Here is a 17,159-nt window from a genome sequence, read left to right as displayed (position 1 = left end):
AGAAAACTGCAACAATACCTGTAGGCTGAAGTTGACACTGTTTCCTCAACGAAAAGTGCGAACTCGGTTTACTTGCATTGTTACTACATAAGCCAAACAATTATTTTTCGTATCTACAGCTTCTTAAAAGAAGTTATTAGCGATTTCTACATATTTGCCCTTTGAGTAAACCATACGTTGATTCGTATCAAAGGTAGGACTAAGAAATCATTGGCATTCATATTTCTTAGGTAAGTATTTCTATACACTATTTATTGTTTTTGCTTATACCTATTTACCTTACAGACGTTTACTTAATTGTTTGTGGCAATTTCTTATAGTGATAGGGCACGAGTGTCATCGAGTTAACATTAATGTACCGTTTCGTAGATGTGCCGTTTGAATCACTTTGATTAATTTATATTGTTAAATTGATTACAATGAGAACTGCAATAAAGCTTTTTGAACAAGGAAACGCCAAATCGTTTATTCGAATGTGTCATACTTTTGCAACCACCCCCTGAATGATTGCGAAGTTACAAACTAATGGAAGAACAATTTATTGCACTCAAGGACGTAATCTGGCGTCTAAACGTTTGCGAAACCAAACTCGCGAATGTATAACATTATTCAAAGTGCTTGAGACGACACTATCCTGATAATCAAAAAATGATTCCGTCCTTCCAACACCTAGGGTCTTACATCAACATATCCAAGTTTATTATAGGTGGGTATTGAATAAAATGCCAAAGCACTTACTATGTCTAAGATGTTACATTGGCAAATCTATAAAGCAGAATAACAAACTAATGTGTGTGTTTCTAAGGAGCAACTTGAAAAATATCGGCATTTGGATAACATCTAAATATAGTGATGGCATGCAAATCTATGTTTATAAGATATCTATTGGAACTGCTTCTTTGGCTTTAAGCCTCAAGATGTGGACAATGGCGAACTGCATTTTACTGCGTTTTCTCTACTCAATACTACTTAGTTGAGCTCAACAATTTCTTTATGCTAGAATTGACTTAGCAGAATAAGTCTACAGTAGCATAAACGTTACTACAACATTGTGCCATTTATTTATTACAACCTAAAGCATCGTGTTTAGTTTCGATTCGTGCAAAACTCTTCCTCTATGACCACGCGTCCGGTTTTATATCAAAAATTCCTCGTTTATCCTCCGACTTCATACTTGCGTTGGACTGGTACCGGCAGACTTTTTATCTTTCTTCTTGTATAAAAAAGGTTCAATTGTGCATTTGGGCCCTTCGTCGGGACTGTACGTCCACTTAACCTTCTCCTTAGTCGGCTTTTCGTCGGGTGTTTTTACTTTACGAGTTTTTACAAACTCGCTCACCCTTTGTCACTGAATCTCGCAGAATGGCAGCTTCTGCGCTTCTTTCCCTTCAACTTCGGCGGTACTCAGCTCCTCTTCCTTGGGACTTTCGGCGTTGCTAGTGCCTCCCTGGCCACCACTGCAAAGCGCACTAAATTTTATTATTATAGTCAAGCATATAAAGCGACTGAAAGGCGTTTGCCATTCTGCTTTTGTGTGCAAATGTAAATGTATGTGGATGTAGTTTAGTCCAAGGTAAGTCGTGTGTGATTCTTACCTTTAAATGCCCATTAACTCTAATTATAGCCACAGTTTCCTCTTGATATTGAGTAAGGCAACACGACTTAGTCTGAACTATAAAGCATTGCAATCACGGAATTAATACTCTACGATTGTGAAAAGCGCATCGACAATTTAAGAAACAAAGCTGAAAGCGATTAGACGAATATGAGGGTGAACAAGAGAATATTACAAAAGGAGACTCGGTTGTCTAAATGCGTGCCGATAGATTTATTTGCGAGGGAAATGTGGTAGCGATGTCAGCGGTATGATTGGCTATATAAACGATTGCACATGAAAGTTAGGTAACAATCATGTGCTCTTTATGAACTGCATCCCATCTGAAAGAACGGTGGGCCAAACGGAATTATCGAATTTTATGCGTAGGTGCACCAAGATTTTAATTATTAACGAGCTCCTAGTGAGTTCATAATTTTGCGGTGTCTGTCCGTTAGCACGATATTTCGAAAGCGAATGGACCGATTATGATGAAATTTTTCTGTATCAAATTTGTAGATCAGAGTTCGAGAAAAAGAAAAGCCGTTTTGACACCACTGTTAGTCATGAACCGAATTACATGAAATTCAAAAAGGGCATAGCTTTACCCATATAATATGCAATGCCACGCAATAGCCATATCCAGAAGCTCGTTGGATATAGTATGTTTAATTTTTATAATACCTAAGGCATCTTAGGGATATTTTCCATCATTTCCTTTATTCTTAACATTCGCTACTATTACGAAGGGCACAGAGTTGGTCGTATACACCTCTTTGTAATAGAAGTATCCAATTTGTTTTTAGTAATTGCATAACGTTATATAGGGTAAAAAATGTGTATAGAACACTGAATATATCTTCAAAACAACGTGTTTTTTATGGTATCCAAAATTATAAAAAGTTTGCTTCTAAATACTTTAATTTTATGGTCAGTGGCGTACTTCTGCATGGTCAAGGGGGGTTTATTTTTTTAATGGCAACGACTAGTTTTCCTTACATATTCCTAAAGAATATACTTTTTTGGTTATAGTAGCATAAAAAACTTAATTTGATATTTTCTCTTAAATTTAATTATGACGTAATCTGAAAAAAATAAGAGTATGTAAAGAAAACTAGTGTTTGACATTTAAAAAAATTAGCACAAATTTAATGGACGTAGATGGGTAGCAACCTTTTTATAATTTTGAATACCAGCAGGAGTACCTCAAGGTTCAATATTGGGTCCACTCCCTTTTATACTATATACGTTCAAATTTAAAAATTGCTTAAAAACGTGTGGTATCAATATCCTTGCAGATGACACACAACTTTTACATCCTTTCAAAGTTAAAAATTACTTATAAAAAAATCAGAAAGATCTAGATGACGTTTGTACGTTCTCGGCAGAGAATTTGGTCATTAATGGTGCTAAATCAAAAGTGTTATTTTTTATAGATCAAATTACGGCCTTAGCGAACTTTAAAATAAATGATGCAGTTATCCCAATGGTTACGGAAACACGAAATCTAGGACTAATAATGGATAATTCCTTCAAATACAAAATTTATGTAACTAATTGCAATGAAGGAGCATTATATGAACCTGAAACTCTTCTATCCCCACAGACACTTCCCAATGTCCATGAACCTAGCAGAGCAAGGTCAGCAGAACACAATCAAACATATTGCATATTTAGGTGCTAATTAGGTGCTAATTAAGTGCCCTATTCCCGAATTAAGTGGTCCTTTTTTTTAATTATTAGGTACATGTTTTACCAGGTTCATATGAACTCAGCAGAACACTACCTCAAAAAACCAATAAAATGAAAAGTGAACTAACTATAATTAGGTGCTAATTAAGTGCTCCATCCCCGAATGATATGGTCCTTTTTTTAAATTATTACATGTTCTGCCAAGTTCATATGAACTCAGCAGAACATTACTTTAAAACCAAAGAAAATGAAAAGTGAACTAACTATAATTAGGTGCTAATTAAGTGTCCTATTCGCGAATTAAATGCTGCTTTTTTTTTAAATTATGAACCTGCCAGAACATGTAATAATTAGCACCTAATTAGCACCTAATTATAGGTAGTTAACTTTTCATTATCTTGCGTTTTTAAGGTAGTGCTCTGATGAGTTCATATGTACCTGGAAGTACATGTCATAATTTAAAAAAAGGAGCATTTCATTCGGGAATAATTAGCACCTAATCAGCACCTAATTATAATTAGTTCACTTTTCATTTTCTTGGGTTTTTAAGGTAGTGCTCTGCTGAGTTCATATGAACCTGGCAGAACATGTGATAATTTAAAAAAAGGAGCATTTAATTCGGGAATAGGGCACTTAATTAGCACCTAATTAGCACCTAATTATGCAATATGTTTGATTGTATTCTGCTGAACTTGCTCTGCTAGGTTATTGGTAATCACTTCCTACCCATCCATATTAAGGTAATGCTTTGTGATATCACACTACAACTACTGTTCACGAGTTAACGGTTCTGCTACCACCTACCACGAAGGAATTCGCCAACAAGGTACAAAATGGGCGTTTAAAATAATACATTCATTTAATTATTATAATTATGACTGAATTTCATACAAGGTTCGAGATACAAAGAGAGAAACTAAAATTTAGAAGGGGTGCTCATACACTAATTTACGTTTCCAAGGATTGATTACTCCACCTCCCCCTAAGACCCCTTTGTTTCAGAAATCACTGTCATAGCAAAGCTTCCAAAGTGTATAATAATGTTCCAGTTGCCTTTAAACTGTAACCCGTTTGATTATTTAAAGTGAAAATGCGACAAAATCTGTTTAATGTTCAACATAATTTATTGATTTCGTATTTGTTGTGATGTTCTTGTTCTTTTTAGCGCACTGTTAGAAGACCCCCCGGTTCTAGTTTATTCCCCAAAATGTTTAGAGCCTTTAGCACTTAACCGTAATGTTAGGAGAATCTTGAGGGAGACACATTTTGAGGGTGTACGTACCATCGGGAGGTCTGGGGGATGGGGAATACTGAAGATCTTTATGATAGTTGTTGAGAAATTCGAATCTTCCCTTATTTCTTGGGGGGTATTCCATACCCCCTAGACCCCCCCGGTTCTAGATTCTTCTCCAAAATGTGTAGAGTCTTTAGCATTCACCCTGTAATTTTAGGAAAATCTTAAGGGATACACGTTTTGAAGGTGAAACTACCACCGGGGGGTCTACGGGATATGGAATAATAAACATGTTTATGATAGTTGTTGAGAAATGAAAAAAGAATCTTTGCTTTTTTTCCAGTCCTAGACCCCCCCCCCCTCCCCGTTCTCGATTCATCCCCAAAACGTTTGGAGGCTTAACCATCGGGGGGTCTGGGGAATAATGAAGATCTGTATGATAGTTGTTGAGAAATGAAAACCGAATCTTTCCTTTTTTCCTGGAGGGAACATACCCCCTAGACTCCTCGATTCTATATTTAAAATTTTAGGGAAGTTTCTTATCATTACTAATAAATGATATTATGAAGAATTCTACATCTCGCATGATTTTTTTGAGTAAACTATTTGCATTATGATGTGCAAAAGCCCCCTTCGTTCCTTCCGGGCAATACAAGTTTCGTCCTGCCAGGAGCTGTTTATTGATCAATTTACCTGTTCTTGTTTTTTAATTGCATCTCAAAAAATTACCATTTTGTTCCGATACATTTTACTTGATTAGCCCGGATTTGAATAGTTAGGGAGAAACGAAAAGGGCAAAATACAGCTATTAAGTATGTAACAAAAATTCTTTCAAATAAACCAAGGGTCCAAAGTTTGAGTTTCATATACAGTGCTATTTATTAAGAAGTAGACATAGGGATTTACGTACATATATTGTTTTTCTCTATGTCTACTTTTAAATTACAAAATAGGGGGTGAAATTTGATGCACGCGTAGTTTGCGTAATTAATGGTCTAGCGAAAAGTATAGTGTCCGTGTGCTACATACTTAAATAAGGGCGAACTCCGAAATTCTTGAGGTATCCTAAGATGCCTTAAATATGCCACTGTGTGGACCACTTTTTGAGAATCGCTCTGTACATTTGCCTCGTTCCAAATAATCCCTCGGTAAATGAACAGTGTAAATTGGTGTAAAAAGCTTGTTTGTGCAAAAAGGGTTTCAACAAATAACGTATACAGATACCTGATAGAACCAGGGGGGCACATTGATTGTCATCTAAGCGCTAAGGTTGACACCATTGGCGGTCTCGTTGGTTTATTCTCTAAAATTCGTTCAATTTCCGCTACCATATTTGTATTTAACTTTGGAATGAGCTTAAAAGAGAACGTAAGAGAAGCGCTACAAGTTGTTATACATACCTGGAGTGATTGGATATTATCGTAAAGTTGATCGGTTGAAGTAGCACCTAATAATAAGCATTGTACGGATTCGTTCTTTAGACACCAGGCTATCGATAATTGCGCTAAAGTACAGCCTAAACGTTCGGATAAGGCATTCAATTCTCTTATTTTTTCTGATTGTTTTCGTGTTTCTTCAGGTTGGACCTTTTCCTTCACCCACGTAAATCCCTACGAAATAATACACGTACTGAAATCAATTTAAGACTGATACCAATGTACCTCCTTATTTGCTGATGTTTCGTCTTCAGTCCACGAAAAGGAGCGATACTTACTTCTAAAGCTATATCGAGAAAATAACTGCACGCCTCCGTCCTCCTTTCCCTGCGCCAATCCCATAGTGATAGGAGACCAAGCCATCAGACCTACATCAAACCAAATACAAAACGATTACAGTAAAGTACATGGACAATTACCAACTCCTATTTTGTTATACAACTCTGGAATGTACAATTCAGTTTTCTCTCTACAAAACATGTGGTACTCAGCCTGCTCTACGATTGGCGTAATGCAATTGAATTGCCTCGAATTGGTGTATGCTTCCATAATTTCAACGGGCGACCACCTGGCAGTGCCCCAGTACATTGCCCAACCTTGCGATATCACGTAGTGCATCGCACGAACTATTTCTGTTAGAAAATTAATCATACATACATACACGAGAAATAATGAGATTTTGCTAACCTTCCATTGGACACATTGGATCGGCCTTATGCACAATCACCACGTCGATGTAAGCCAATTGTAAACGACCCAAGCTCGCCTTTACACTTTCAATTATGTGTTTGCGCGAGAGTCCGCGTTCTTCAGATCTAGACGATGTTCTAAGATTTATTTAGGTACTTATGTTAGAACATAAAGCTTTCGTACCTGGTACTCCAATATATTTTGGTGTTCACCACGAAACTCGAACGCTTCCAGCCTTTCCTGATCAAAATACGACCCAATTCAACTTCCGCTCTCGTTCCTAAAAAAGTGTCAGCAGGTTACCGGTATCCACAAAATGATATACCAGAGTGCGCTTCCGACAAGTCAAATACATTTATGCCACTATCCATCGCAAGTGATACAATCTGCTCGGCTTGCTCTTCCGTCACCCCCGGTCCGAAGATCGGCCATGTTCCTAGAAAACAATTACTTCTTTGGCACCGAACAAGCAAGTCGCTCACCTAGTCCAATGTTGGAAACTCGCAGCCCGCTTTTCCCAAGGTTTCGATACCGTAAACCTGGAGTTAGGGAGGTCTGTCTTGAGAGCTGATATGGATTTCCTGGTGCTGAGTGAGTTAAACCGCTAAGCAACAATTGCTCCTTGGTGATGACGCCATCGCTTCCACGTTCGCCTAATGCGCTTAGTGCACTACCGGCGCTAAATTCTTCCATGCAATCGAGACTTGCTATCGGGGCTCTGCACCTGATAACATTTCAGCAATCAGTTTAATAAAATGAGGGCTCAATTAACTAGTTAGTTTGAAACGTTTGTGAACCATATTGTATTATAATATGTAACTTCTTATCTAGTTTTTGTGCTGTGTATTTGGTACACAATAATACAAGGTATGAAAAACTTGAAGTTTCACAAACTAATATTATAACCATAACATCACGCTAGGTAGGTAATGGATGTTTACGTTTTAGCTGTGAAATAATAAACTTCTACGTGCTGTCCACATTTCCCATGAAAATAAAGACTAACTGGTAATGCAGTCACTGAGTGCAAGACCAGTACTTACAAATTTATTTACGTTTCAAATACAAATGTTTCCAACCCGCACGAACATATAAACATTATGTAAGTATTTGAAGTTATAATTGCCCAGCTCTGAAAGGTTTCTGTGACAATACATAAACATGACATTCGTGTTTGATAATGTAATGTAGGCCCAAATTGCTCCCAAGCGTCGATAGCAATTACTATATACTGACAGTCGAGTGAGAAAGAGAGAGTTAACATTAAATAAAGATTATCGATATGTGTATAAATATAATGTAGATTTAGGTGACGGTCTTTCACAACAAAGGGAGGTAAACATGAAATTAATCTTTGAGGTCGAACGAGAATCTTTTAGTTGATGTTGATTAATGTTAATTCGGCGCAGTCATACAGAGGGTTTATAGTAAATTAGCTCCCTATGAAGGAGATCTTAAGAGCTAAAATATTGATTACAGGGATGATGAGGGCAGAGAGATTAATTAAATTCTCTCTAAGTATCGCATCATTACTTGATTACGGTAAAGTTACTGCGAGCTATTAGTAGTGCTCTATAATGCAATAATGCATCTACGAGATGAAATAGGAGTTTATATCGACAAAAACTAAACTAAAACTTTATAAGGGATAAAGCGAGCTCAGATGCCTCGCCCATACCGGGCGGCAATAAACGAGAATATGAGAAAAAATGGGACATTGAAGGCACATAATGAAATATGAGGAGAACAGCACCTAAAATCAAAACAAAAGGAATAGAGACTTTTCATGCTAAGATGCTCATTTTTAGTTGCAATATGTATAGTGAAATTAAGATGTAGTTAGAATAGTTAAAAAAAAACACCCCACAGGAAATTATTTATATAATATATCATATTGAAGAGGAGTACCTCAAACCAGATTTGTACATGCGTAGGAAAAAAGATAGGATTACCTTTAAATCTTTTGGCAAATAAATATACACTGCATTCGAGAATCTTTCGGTGCAACTTCCGGTCTAACTGGAAATCGATGCAACATGTTTTTCAAGTGCAATGATGTATAAATATTTGAAAAGAGTGATTAATTTGCATTGAACTATCTATACAGGGTCATTCTTGTCGAGCGTCAGTTAGAAAGATATGGAGAACCTTTGAAAATGAAACTAAACTGATAAGTCCTTTAAAAGTTTTGGCACATGATGAATTGAACTAAAATATGTTCAAGATGGCGCCACTTCCGCAAATACCGGAAGTAGTCATCAATTTTGCTATTTTAAATAGGGACCCTATTTTTTCTACATTTTCAGATTCTACGTCGAATTTGGAGTACAACGATACCCTTTGCTCCACGGTCTTCGTTGATATTCAAGTTTTTATGTCAAAAATTGAATTTGCAGGGGTAATATTAAAAATTTATTATTCGAAAACGGTGAGAGATATTGCAACACAGTTTTCACTGCTTTATTAAGGAAAGATCGAATTTTCTTATGGTAGCCGTAACCGTCTAAAAAAGCGAGACTACGTGACTTTTTCAAAGCTCTTAACTTTTAAATTTTTAAATATCCGTAACACCATTCTTTCAAATGGCACTCCCCATGTTTTTCTTCATTGTTGTTTTCCTTTTTCCGAGGCCTTTAATTTGATACAAAATGTCAAAGGCTGCTTCAAACGGTCTCTACATGTCTCTACACGCAATAATTTAAGCTCTACTTTTTTAGCATTGGCACTTACAATAAAATTAATAAAATGAAATAGCGATACGGAAGTATCTAATAAAGCTACAGGGTGTCCCATTTTCGACACTTAGAGGGTATCTCCCTAATTGTTAGCAAAAAAGTAATATAGGCGTAATGCGCTCTTTTTGGGCCAAAACAAAAAATGGTAAAATGGAAAAAAATCAAAATATTGTCAATTTCAGAATGACCGTATATTTTCTTAGTTTAAAGAGACATAGGAGAATGTTTATTCCAAAGTTTCTTTATAATGATTGTTAAAAATATATCCAAAGTAAAACAAAAACACCAATAAACCTCAATCATGTATTAAAACCTCGAACAACTAAACACCAAAAGTAGTTCCAGTGCTTCCAGTTAAAAATATATATTACATATACATATATTTTTAAATGGAACACCCTATACATTTTAATCTAAACAGACAGCATATTAAAATATATTTTCAAAAAGAAGAATTTATATGCTATCTTTAGATTAAAATATATAAAATGTTCTATTAAAAAAATGAGATTAGATCCGATAATTGTTTTACCTGATGAATTTTGATTTTAAGACTCAAAAAGAACACATAACGCCTTTTTTGATAGAACTGACAAATACAAAGATACCTATAAACGCATCGAGACACCTTGTACATTGTAGTGCAATTTCAACGGTATAATTTAGCCCTCTAATATTTTTAAAGGAATAGTGAATGATAATGTTTCCAGTTTCTAAAGAACCCAACAAAAGGTGAAACGGGTCACAATAGAACATGTCCCTTTTTGAAAATATCAGTTGGCGTAACAAACTTTTGTGGAGCCTTTACTAGAAAATTTTTTCATCACAGTAAAGTAGCCAAACTTGGAAGAAAAATATAAACTAAGTACAACCTCGATAATCCGAATACACGCTAGTCGGAAATCGCGATAATCCGAAAGATTTATGTGTACATAATTGTGTATGTACATACTGTACCCATAATTACATATGAATAATAATAATAATAATAATATAATAATATATATTTGCCCAACAGATACATAAAAGATCCAATTAGAGGACAAATGGAAAAAGTTAAACTTTAATAATTCAATGAATGTTAACTTAAGCTTTTTTACAAGGACAATGTTTAATTTTGTTTTACGTGCAGTATTTAACTGACTTCTGTCTTTGGTCTGTTAAATTTATGTTTTGTTGAAAAGAATAAAGTTTATTTCTTAATGCTTGTGTCCAAATTTATTATTTTTACTAGTTTCGCGATAATCCGAAAATTTGATAATCCGAAAGGTCGGTGGTCTGAATCTATTCGGATTAACGAGGTTGTACTGTAGAAAGAAAACCAATATTATAATTAGGAGAATATTAACGGCGAATATATCTCCAATGTCGCAATACTGCTCCCTTCAATCATCCACTAAATCCAGAGTCCAACATTATAAAAAGTTTGCTGCCAATCTACATATTTTAAATTTAAGGCCAGTGGCGTACTTCTCCACGGCTAAGGGGGGCATATCTTTTAATAGCAACTAGATACTAGTTTTCATTATATATTATTAAAGAGTACGCTTTCTTTGATATAGATAGCGCCATACAAAACTAATTATATTATATAAGTTATTAAATTTAAAAGAAAAACTCAACTTAAGAAAAAAAATAGTTGTGTTTATTTTTTAATTTTATTAGTTTGGGTTGAAAAAACGTTATTATTTTGTTAGTTATGTCAAAGCAATTTATTGTATAAAAAATCATTCAAAATTTTTAAGTAAATCTACTTTCTTAAAAATTATTTTCAGTGGCCTGCATCTACGGAACCAAGAGAGTAACTTTTTTAACGGAAAACACTATCTTGCGTGAGGTATTATTAAAGAATGAATATTTTTAATACGACAACAAAAAACATGATCAAACCACTCAATTATGAAAATAATTAACAGAATTATTCTCCTTTGAATTTGTCTCTTACATTTAATTATGAGAGAGAAACTTTATTTAGTAAATAAATGTCTGCTTGTTTTGAATCGACTTTCGAGACGTTTTGTTACTGTACCACAAGAACCGATGTAAAGGCCGTGAACAGAAATGTCTAGATTGTATCGAGTTTTGAGGTCGTCAGCGATACACGGTTCGTATATATTCTTCTTCTCGGTGTCAACAGCATCGAACTGTTCGATTCCCTTGCCGCTTTCAATTCGAATTGTTGGGTCAAGCAATAGAACTGCTTGATTTTTTTGATTGACCGCCATCAGGATGTCGAGGCGTCGCTTAGAACTGTGACTGCAGTGCAACTGATTTCTTCGTGTACTGTTTAACCTTTTGTCACGGAACTTGTCGCCAATTATTGACCGAACTTTGTTGTGACTGTTGTTTATAATAATATATATTGCTCTGTAAACGACCGACGTCGGGTTGGACGTTCAGTTGTGGATCTTAGGCATTTGAAATGTATCAGGGTGGTTTAATTAATTAATCAAAATTTCATTACAATTCCATTCTAATCAATTTCGTGGGATTATTTACGAAAAAACACAAAACGATTTCGCGAATTTAGCCTGTTAGCTTGTTTTTTTACTTTACTGTAAAAGAAAGAGTATTTCCTAGAAGTAATAAGGATAAGAAAGTGTCATTGGTGGTTAACGCTGCTTTTCATTGAAGTTATTTACGTAATTCGGGTAGCCATTCGAATCATCGGTGGTGTATTTTTGTGTGCAGCCATATGCTACAATCAACGTCTATTCAACTTGTTTGGGGAATTCTAATTGAGAAGACCAAGTTTTTTTTGTGCGTCACGTTCGTATTGTTTCCGGTAGTAATTGGTGTTGTACGGGATATTGTTCCTCGAAAAACTGTAAATTAATAAGATTCGGGGGTTGTTTTTTCACTAGGATTTCATGTTTTATTTAATTCGTGGTCGTTGAATAAATTTTATTATTGTTGATGCAAGTCTTGTATTCCCTCGATCCCTTTAATGAGGAAGAGAAATGTCTCATGTTCAATTCCGTTTAATTTTGTCCAAAGCTCAGTTTAAGTGCTTTCAAAATTTGGTACTTAAATTGAATTGAATTATTTTGTTGTGCCGGGGTACGTGTGGATGTGTACTGAGAGAAATTTCATTAATGAGCTAGTTAGGTTTCAGAAGTGTTATACTTGGCTCGAAGTTAAAGAGTCACAGAAGTGTCACAGCAATGTATACAATAAATGTCACGTCATGTCATCAATGTTGCTTCTGAACTTTTATTTTTTATTTTGGACAATTTATTTTTTCGTTTAATTACATTTTTAATTGATAAAACGTAAAAAACACACTAATGTTCTAATGGAATACTAAAATAATCTACTAATTAGTCTTCCTATCGAAACCGAAACGCGGCGTTGTATAGTCTAATGCTGAAACGTTAAAGCGTTCGGGAACTCTTCAAGAAAGGCCGAACTGTTCTTATTCATAAATCAGGTTCTGATGATGACCTAAATAATTTTTGCCTGATGACAAACTGTTCCCTTCTTCGCCGAGTTTTCGAAAGAATTATTGACCGAAAATTAGGTGAGTATGTTGGATTTTCGAGTCAGCAGAATTTAAAGTACATAAATTGGTAACAAACTTTTTCCAATTTTGAATACCATAAAAAGCTTCTTTAAAATACTATTCGTATTCTGGGTTAGTTTCTGGGCCTTGAAAATATCTTTATCAGCCGTCGATGAAGGCGCCGCCGCCGCCGGTATAACAAAAATCTATTTCTTATACAAACCCCTCGCCATATCCAGAGTAGTCTCTGGTATGGAAGCCTCCTAAATGTATTACTCTCAACAAAGCGTCCATAAGCGGTTCTAGAGCACTAGACCCAGGACCGTTTGTATAACAAAGGATTAAAATAGTTCTCAATTCCACAAGAAATACATATTTCCAGTTGGGACGAATATCTGGAAAAATAATTATGTTTTTGTAATTCTGTTCAATCAACATTAAAAGAAATGGTTCTATTTATATACTTGATACTACTTTCAGTGGACATAAACTGAGTGGAATTATATTTATTGGATGACCCCATAACCTATGACCTATGACCTATAACTATAACAAACTAGATGAGTGTCCAGTATACCAATTTCAACGAAATCGGTGAAAGTATCTCATGTACTCAAACGTATGGACGAACAGAAAATCAAAAAAATACTATAATAAATAAGCTAATGAAATGAAAATAAAAAAGGAGGTCCACTGGAAAAGTTAAGTTAACATACCCAAAAAAGACCCTCAGGGTGCGTGATAAAATATAAAAATAAATAAATAAAATATAAAATATTAAAGCTAGATTTTCTGTATATTCGCTTATGTACACGGTGGTTCATATTCGTGACTCACTATTGGGATCTTTGTAACAGTGCGAGATACAGTGTAGGTTAAACGGGGGCAAAGTTGTTCCTCTTTGTTACTCAAAAACGCAGTTGAAGTTTTGGAAAAATCTTTGAAAATAAGATATCACCGTAAAATTGTAAATGTCACATTTCGTTTCCAGTTTTCCTAGCTTTAACGGTTGGAAATGGAGGGTTCCCATTAGGAACTTCTATGGGCGCTTTTTCGTAGAATCTGAATGTGTTATAAGAATTTCCATAACACGCTAGATCTAGAAGAAGATAGAGGATTGTTGATTCAGCAAAATCTACCCATGGATGTTGAGAAATGAATCTAAAAAATTTAATTTTGAAATTTTTCTTGTAAGTTTGTGTAAAAGTATGACGTGTGACACGTCGTATTTTTCTTTTTGTGTTATCTATCTTATTTCGTAAAAATCCAATATGGCGCTCATAAGAAATAAGAAAGTAGTACTCCGTAGCTTCCACACTTAGCGTGTTATGAAAATTCTAAGAAAGGAATCAGATTCTCCAAGAAAAGTGTCTATAGAAGGTGTTAACGGGAACCGTCCATGTTCAACCGTTAAAGATAGGGGTCTTTAATTCATGAGATTATTCCTTATTTTAGTATTATTTCACGCACATGCATGTTATCTTTTGCCAAATGGTTGCGGGGGAGGGGGATTTTTTAATCTGAGGGGGTTGCTCCTTGAGATTGTGTGTGTGGAGAAGAACACACCTTAGGGGGAGGCCCCTAAGCTTTAAAGCTCAAGGGTCTGCGTAAAATCAACTTGGCGTTGACTGCTTTTAAACAAGCTGCCTAGTGTTTTTTTAATTGGACAAAATAAAAAAATTAATTTTTGACATATCCCATAACTGTCGCTTAAGTTTCGTAAAGTTAAACGTTTAGCTAATAAATTGGTCCATTAAATCTAATGCCTCCTTTTTGACTGACTGATTTTTATCGCCACTTGATTTGCCAATAAATATAAAATCATGAAGGCTCCATAAATAATAAATAGCGAAATTCTTGGCACGTCAGCTTCGAAGAAATAAAAAGGCACCACAAGTATGTTTTAACACCGGACACAATATACAAAGAAAGTGCTTTATACTGGAACGAAAGCTGTTTCTCTATACAACTCAAGTGTACAATTTTTAATAAGTTGAAACTCGTATAAAGGGTGTATATTTACCGATAAATTGTGGGAAGCTGGTTGGAATCTTCGCTTGTGTTGTCGTTGTTATTGTTGTCATTATTGGAAATATTGCATAGTACCACTTGTGACATTTTAGCCCGTTTTTAATACTATAATAATCGCTAGTTGCTTTATCTAATTTTTAAAGCTTTTTGCACGAGTTTAACGTAATTGTGTGATGAGCATATACTAAGCTTATGTATAGGCACTAAAAGTGTTTTAAGGCAAATATTATGAGTTTTTTAAAATCACATGTGCTCATCTCTACTTTTACGCGAGCCTTTATATTGATCTGTTTTATAATAATTTAACAACAGCTACTGAATGGCAATATTTTGAAGTGATCTCATTATACCTTTATAATACAATAACTTTTTGGCACAAGTTCAAATCTAGGAAAAAGCTAAATAATTTATTCACTTGCAGGTCGATACTTGAGCGCGTGTAGAAAAAACCGTTAACTTACGTGAAAATCAAACAAATTGCAAAAACAATAGTTTATTAGACGGCTACCCGTATTAATTTAATGTAACACACATGCACTTCCTTCCATAAAAATCCTTTAATTGAATTTAACCTCAAACCATTCCGTATTATTGCCTTTAATTGTCTTGCTTTACACTATGACTTAATTGTAATTATTGACGAGTTAAATGATTAGATAACGTGGTTTTATTGACTAAACGTATTGCTAATTTTTACTACCAACAATTAAAATCGTAACAAATGATTATTATTACACCCATCCAAAGCGAACTTATTTTAAAATTAAATTTTATATGTACTCGTTGAAAAACTGTATCACGTTAACGAAAATTATACCAAAGATTACATGATTAACAACATTGCAACAATAAAAATAACCTGGTGCAGGGCCGTCGCGGCGCTCACCGTCCTTACGTCATTGCAGTGCCTCGATAAACTCCGACGGTTTCCGACGTGAAACGAATCCGGGACGCGTATTGCAGAATTATTTTGATTCAATTCTAATGTTTATAATTATATACGCTAATGACTTATTTAATTGATAACTCGATCGCCTGGTATCACCTAATGGCCAATTACTCGGTTGGTATTTCTCCCTATGAGTTCTTGTAGCTAAACGTAAACTTTTGAATTATTCATTTGTACTGCATTTATAGGATGGAATAGAAACTGTTTGTCCTATTGACCTATTTCGATTAAGTTTGCGTGCGTATCTAAGAAATCTAAGAATCGTGCGCTCTATTAATTTTTAATTAACTTTATGACGAGCGTGCGAAGACTAAAGCCATCTTATTGTCACGTATTTAAGCAATTACCGACCCCTGACGGCCTTTTAAATTCAAGGGGTAGGTAGTGTAATGCGCTTTTCATTGTTAAATAAGCACATGTTGCAGATAAGAGGGCGTTTATCAAACTGGAAGCTCGAGCGTCATCGAAACCACGAAAACTGAGGATGTTCGATCAATTTCGCTTAGAGGACGAGATAAAAATGCTGCAGGTCCTTTAGTAAGGGATAATTTTCAAACGGTTTGCTTTATTCCGGTCTAGAACTCATTTTTTAAGCATAACATTAAAACTGTCCAAATCTTTATAATTGTTCAGCATGAAACAAAAGTAGGTCCATGAACTTACAAGTAATGGCTTTCATAAATGCAATAATGCACAACAAGAACATTTTAAGAAATGTTAGCTATGACTTTGTTTCCAAATGTATTTCTGTTTTAAGCGTCTCTGTTCCCGCAATCCTTTGTAAATTAAATTTTGCATACTTATCTCTGGAATACCAACCTTTCATTACACGCATTTGTATCTTCATTATTTTATAAATCGAATTTCGTTTCGAAATCTGTCATTCACCAATGTTCAGACAATACCCACTTTAAATATTTTTGTCGTTGGACCCACATTTTAGTTACAGGATGCTTTCCACAGTTTCGCAATAAAGTGTGGAAGGTATTTGAATGTGGAAGGAATGAATAAAATTATACACGAAGGGCTTTATATTGACTTTAGTCAACGCTACGTACCGCGCCAAATCGTGTTCGTATCGGGTTAATCGAAATCAAAAAATCCTCCAGGTGTATTTTCCTCCCAAGACTCGCACGCGGCATATCTCCCCCCACGTAAATTCGCCCACAGAACATTAGGTCTAGCCAATTCGGTCGTAAAATATTCATTCTCCCACAGGAATATTCTCGTTCCGGATATTGGCGACCACAAAACAAATCATTCCAGATAACTCGCCTCGGTGAATTCACTCAACGA

At 35.1% G+C, this 17,159-nt stretch overlaps 1 protein-coding gene across 2 annotated transcripts; it reads right to left on the bottom strand.

The window, feature by feature from the left end:
* Positions 1–231: 231 nt before the first annotated feature.
* LOC116170862 (voltage-gated potassium channel subunit beta-2-like) lies at positions 232–15,361 on the bottom strand. 2 transcript variants are annotated; one of them, XM_031487397.1, is made up of 10 exons: positions 14,907–15,361; positions 7,129–7,370; positions 6,972–7,082; positions 6,830–6,926; positions 6,644–6,783; positions 6,376–6,588; positions 6,182–6,324; positions 5,921–6,130; positions 5,745–5,875; positions 232–1,469 (listed from the first exon to the last, which is right to left on the bottom strand). In XM_031487397.1, exons 1-9 carry the CDS (start codon positions 14,999–15,001, stop codon positions 5,774–5,776), a joined length of 1,353 nt encoding a protein of 450 aa, XP_031343257.1. In that variant the 5' UTR covers positions 15,002–15,361; the 3' UTR covers positions 232–1,469; positions 5,745–5,773. The 2 variants fall into 2 exon arrangements, with proteins under 2 accessions (XP_031343257.1, XP_031343258.1); XM_031487398.1 differs by having other exon boundaries at positions 6,644–6,771; positions 14,907–15,359.
* Positions 15,362–17,159: the final 1,798 nt, after the last annotated feature.

Source organism: Photinus pyralis, unplaced genomic scaffold, assembly GCF_008802855.1.
Source record: "Photinus pyralis isolate 1611_PpyrPB1 unplaced genomic scaffold, Ppyr1.3 Ppyr1.4_LG5, whole genome shotgun sequence".
Taxonomy (NCBI): Eukaryota; Metazoa; Arthropoda; class Insecta; order Coleoptera; family Lampyridae; genus Photinus; species Photinus pyralis.
This window is presented reverse-complemented; position numbering and strand designations above follow the sequence as displayed.

What these genes read in the sequence shown, in the direction of transcription:
- LOC116170862 (XM_031487397.1), bottom strand. Translation starts at nt 15,001, where the DNA reads ATGTCACAAGTGGTACTATGCAATATTTCCAATAATGACAACAATAAC. An exon ending in CTTGTCGGAAGCGCACTCTG is followed by an intron (nt 6,927 to 6,971) that starts GTATATCATTTT and finishes ACACTTTTTTAG; the next exon opens with GAACGAGAGCGGAAGTTGAA. An exon ending in ATAATATCCAATCACTCCAG is followed by an intron (nt 5,876 to 5,920) that starts GTATGTATAACA and finishes TTCTCTTTTAAG; the next exon opens with CTCATTCCAAAGTTAAATAC.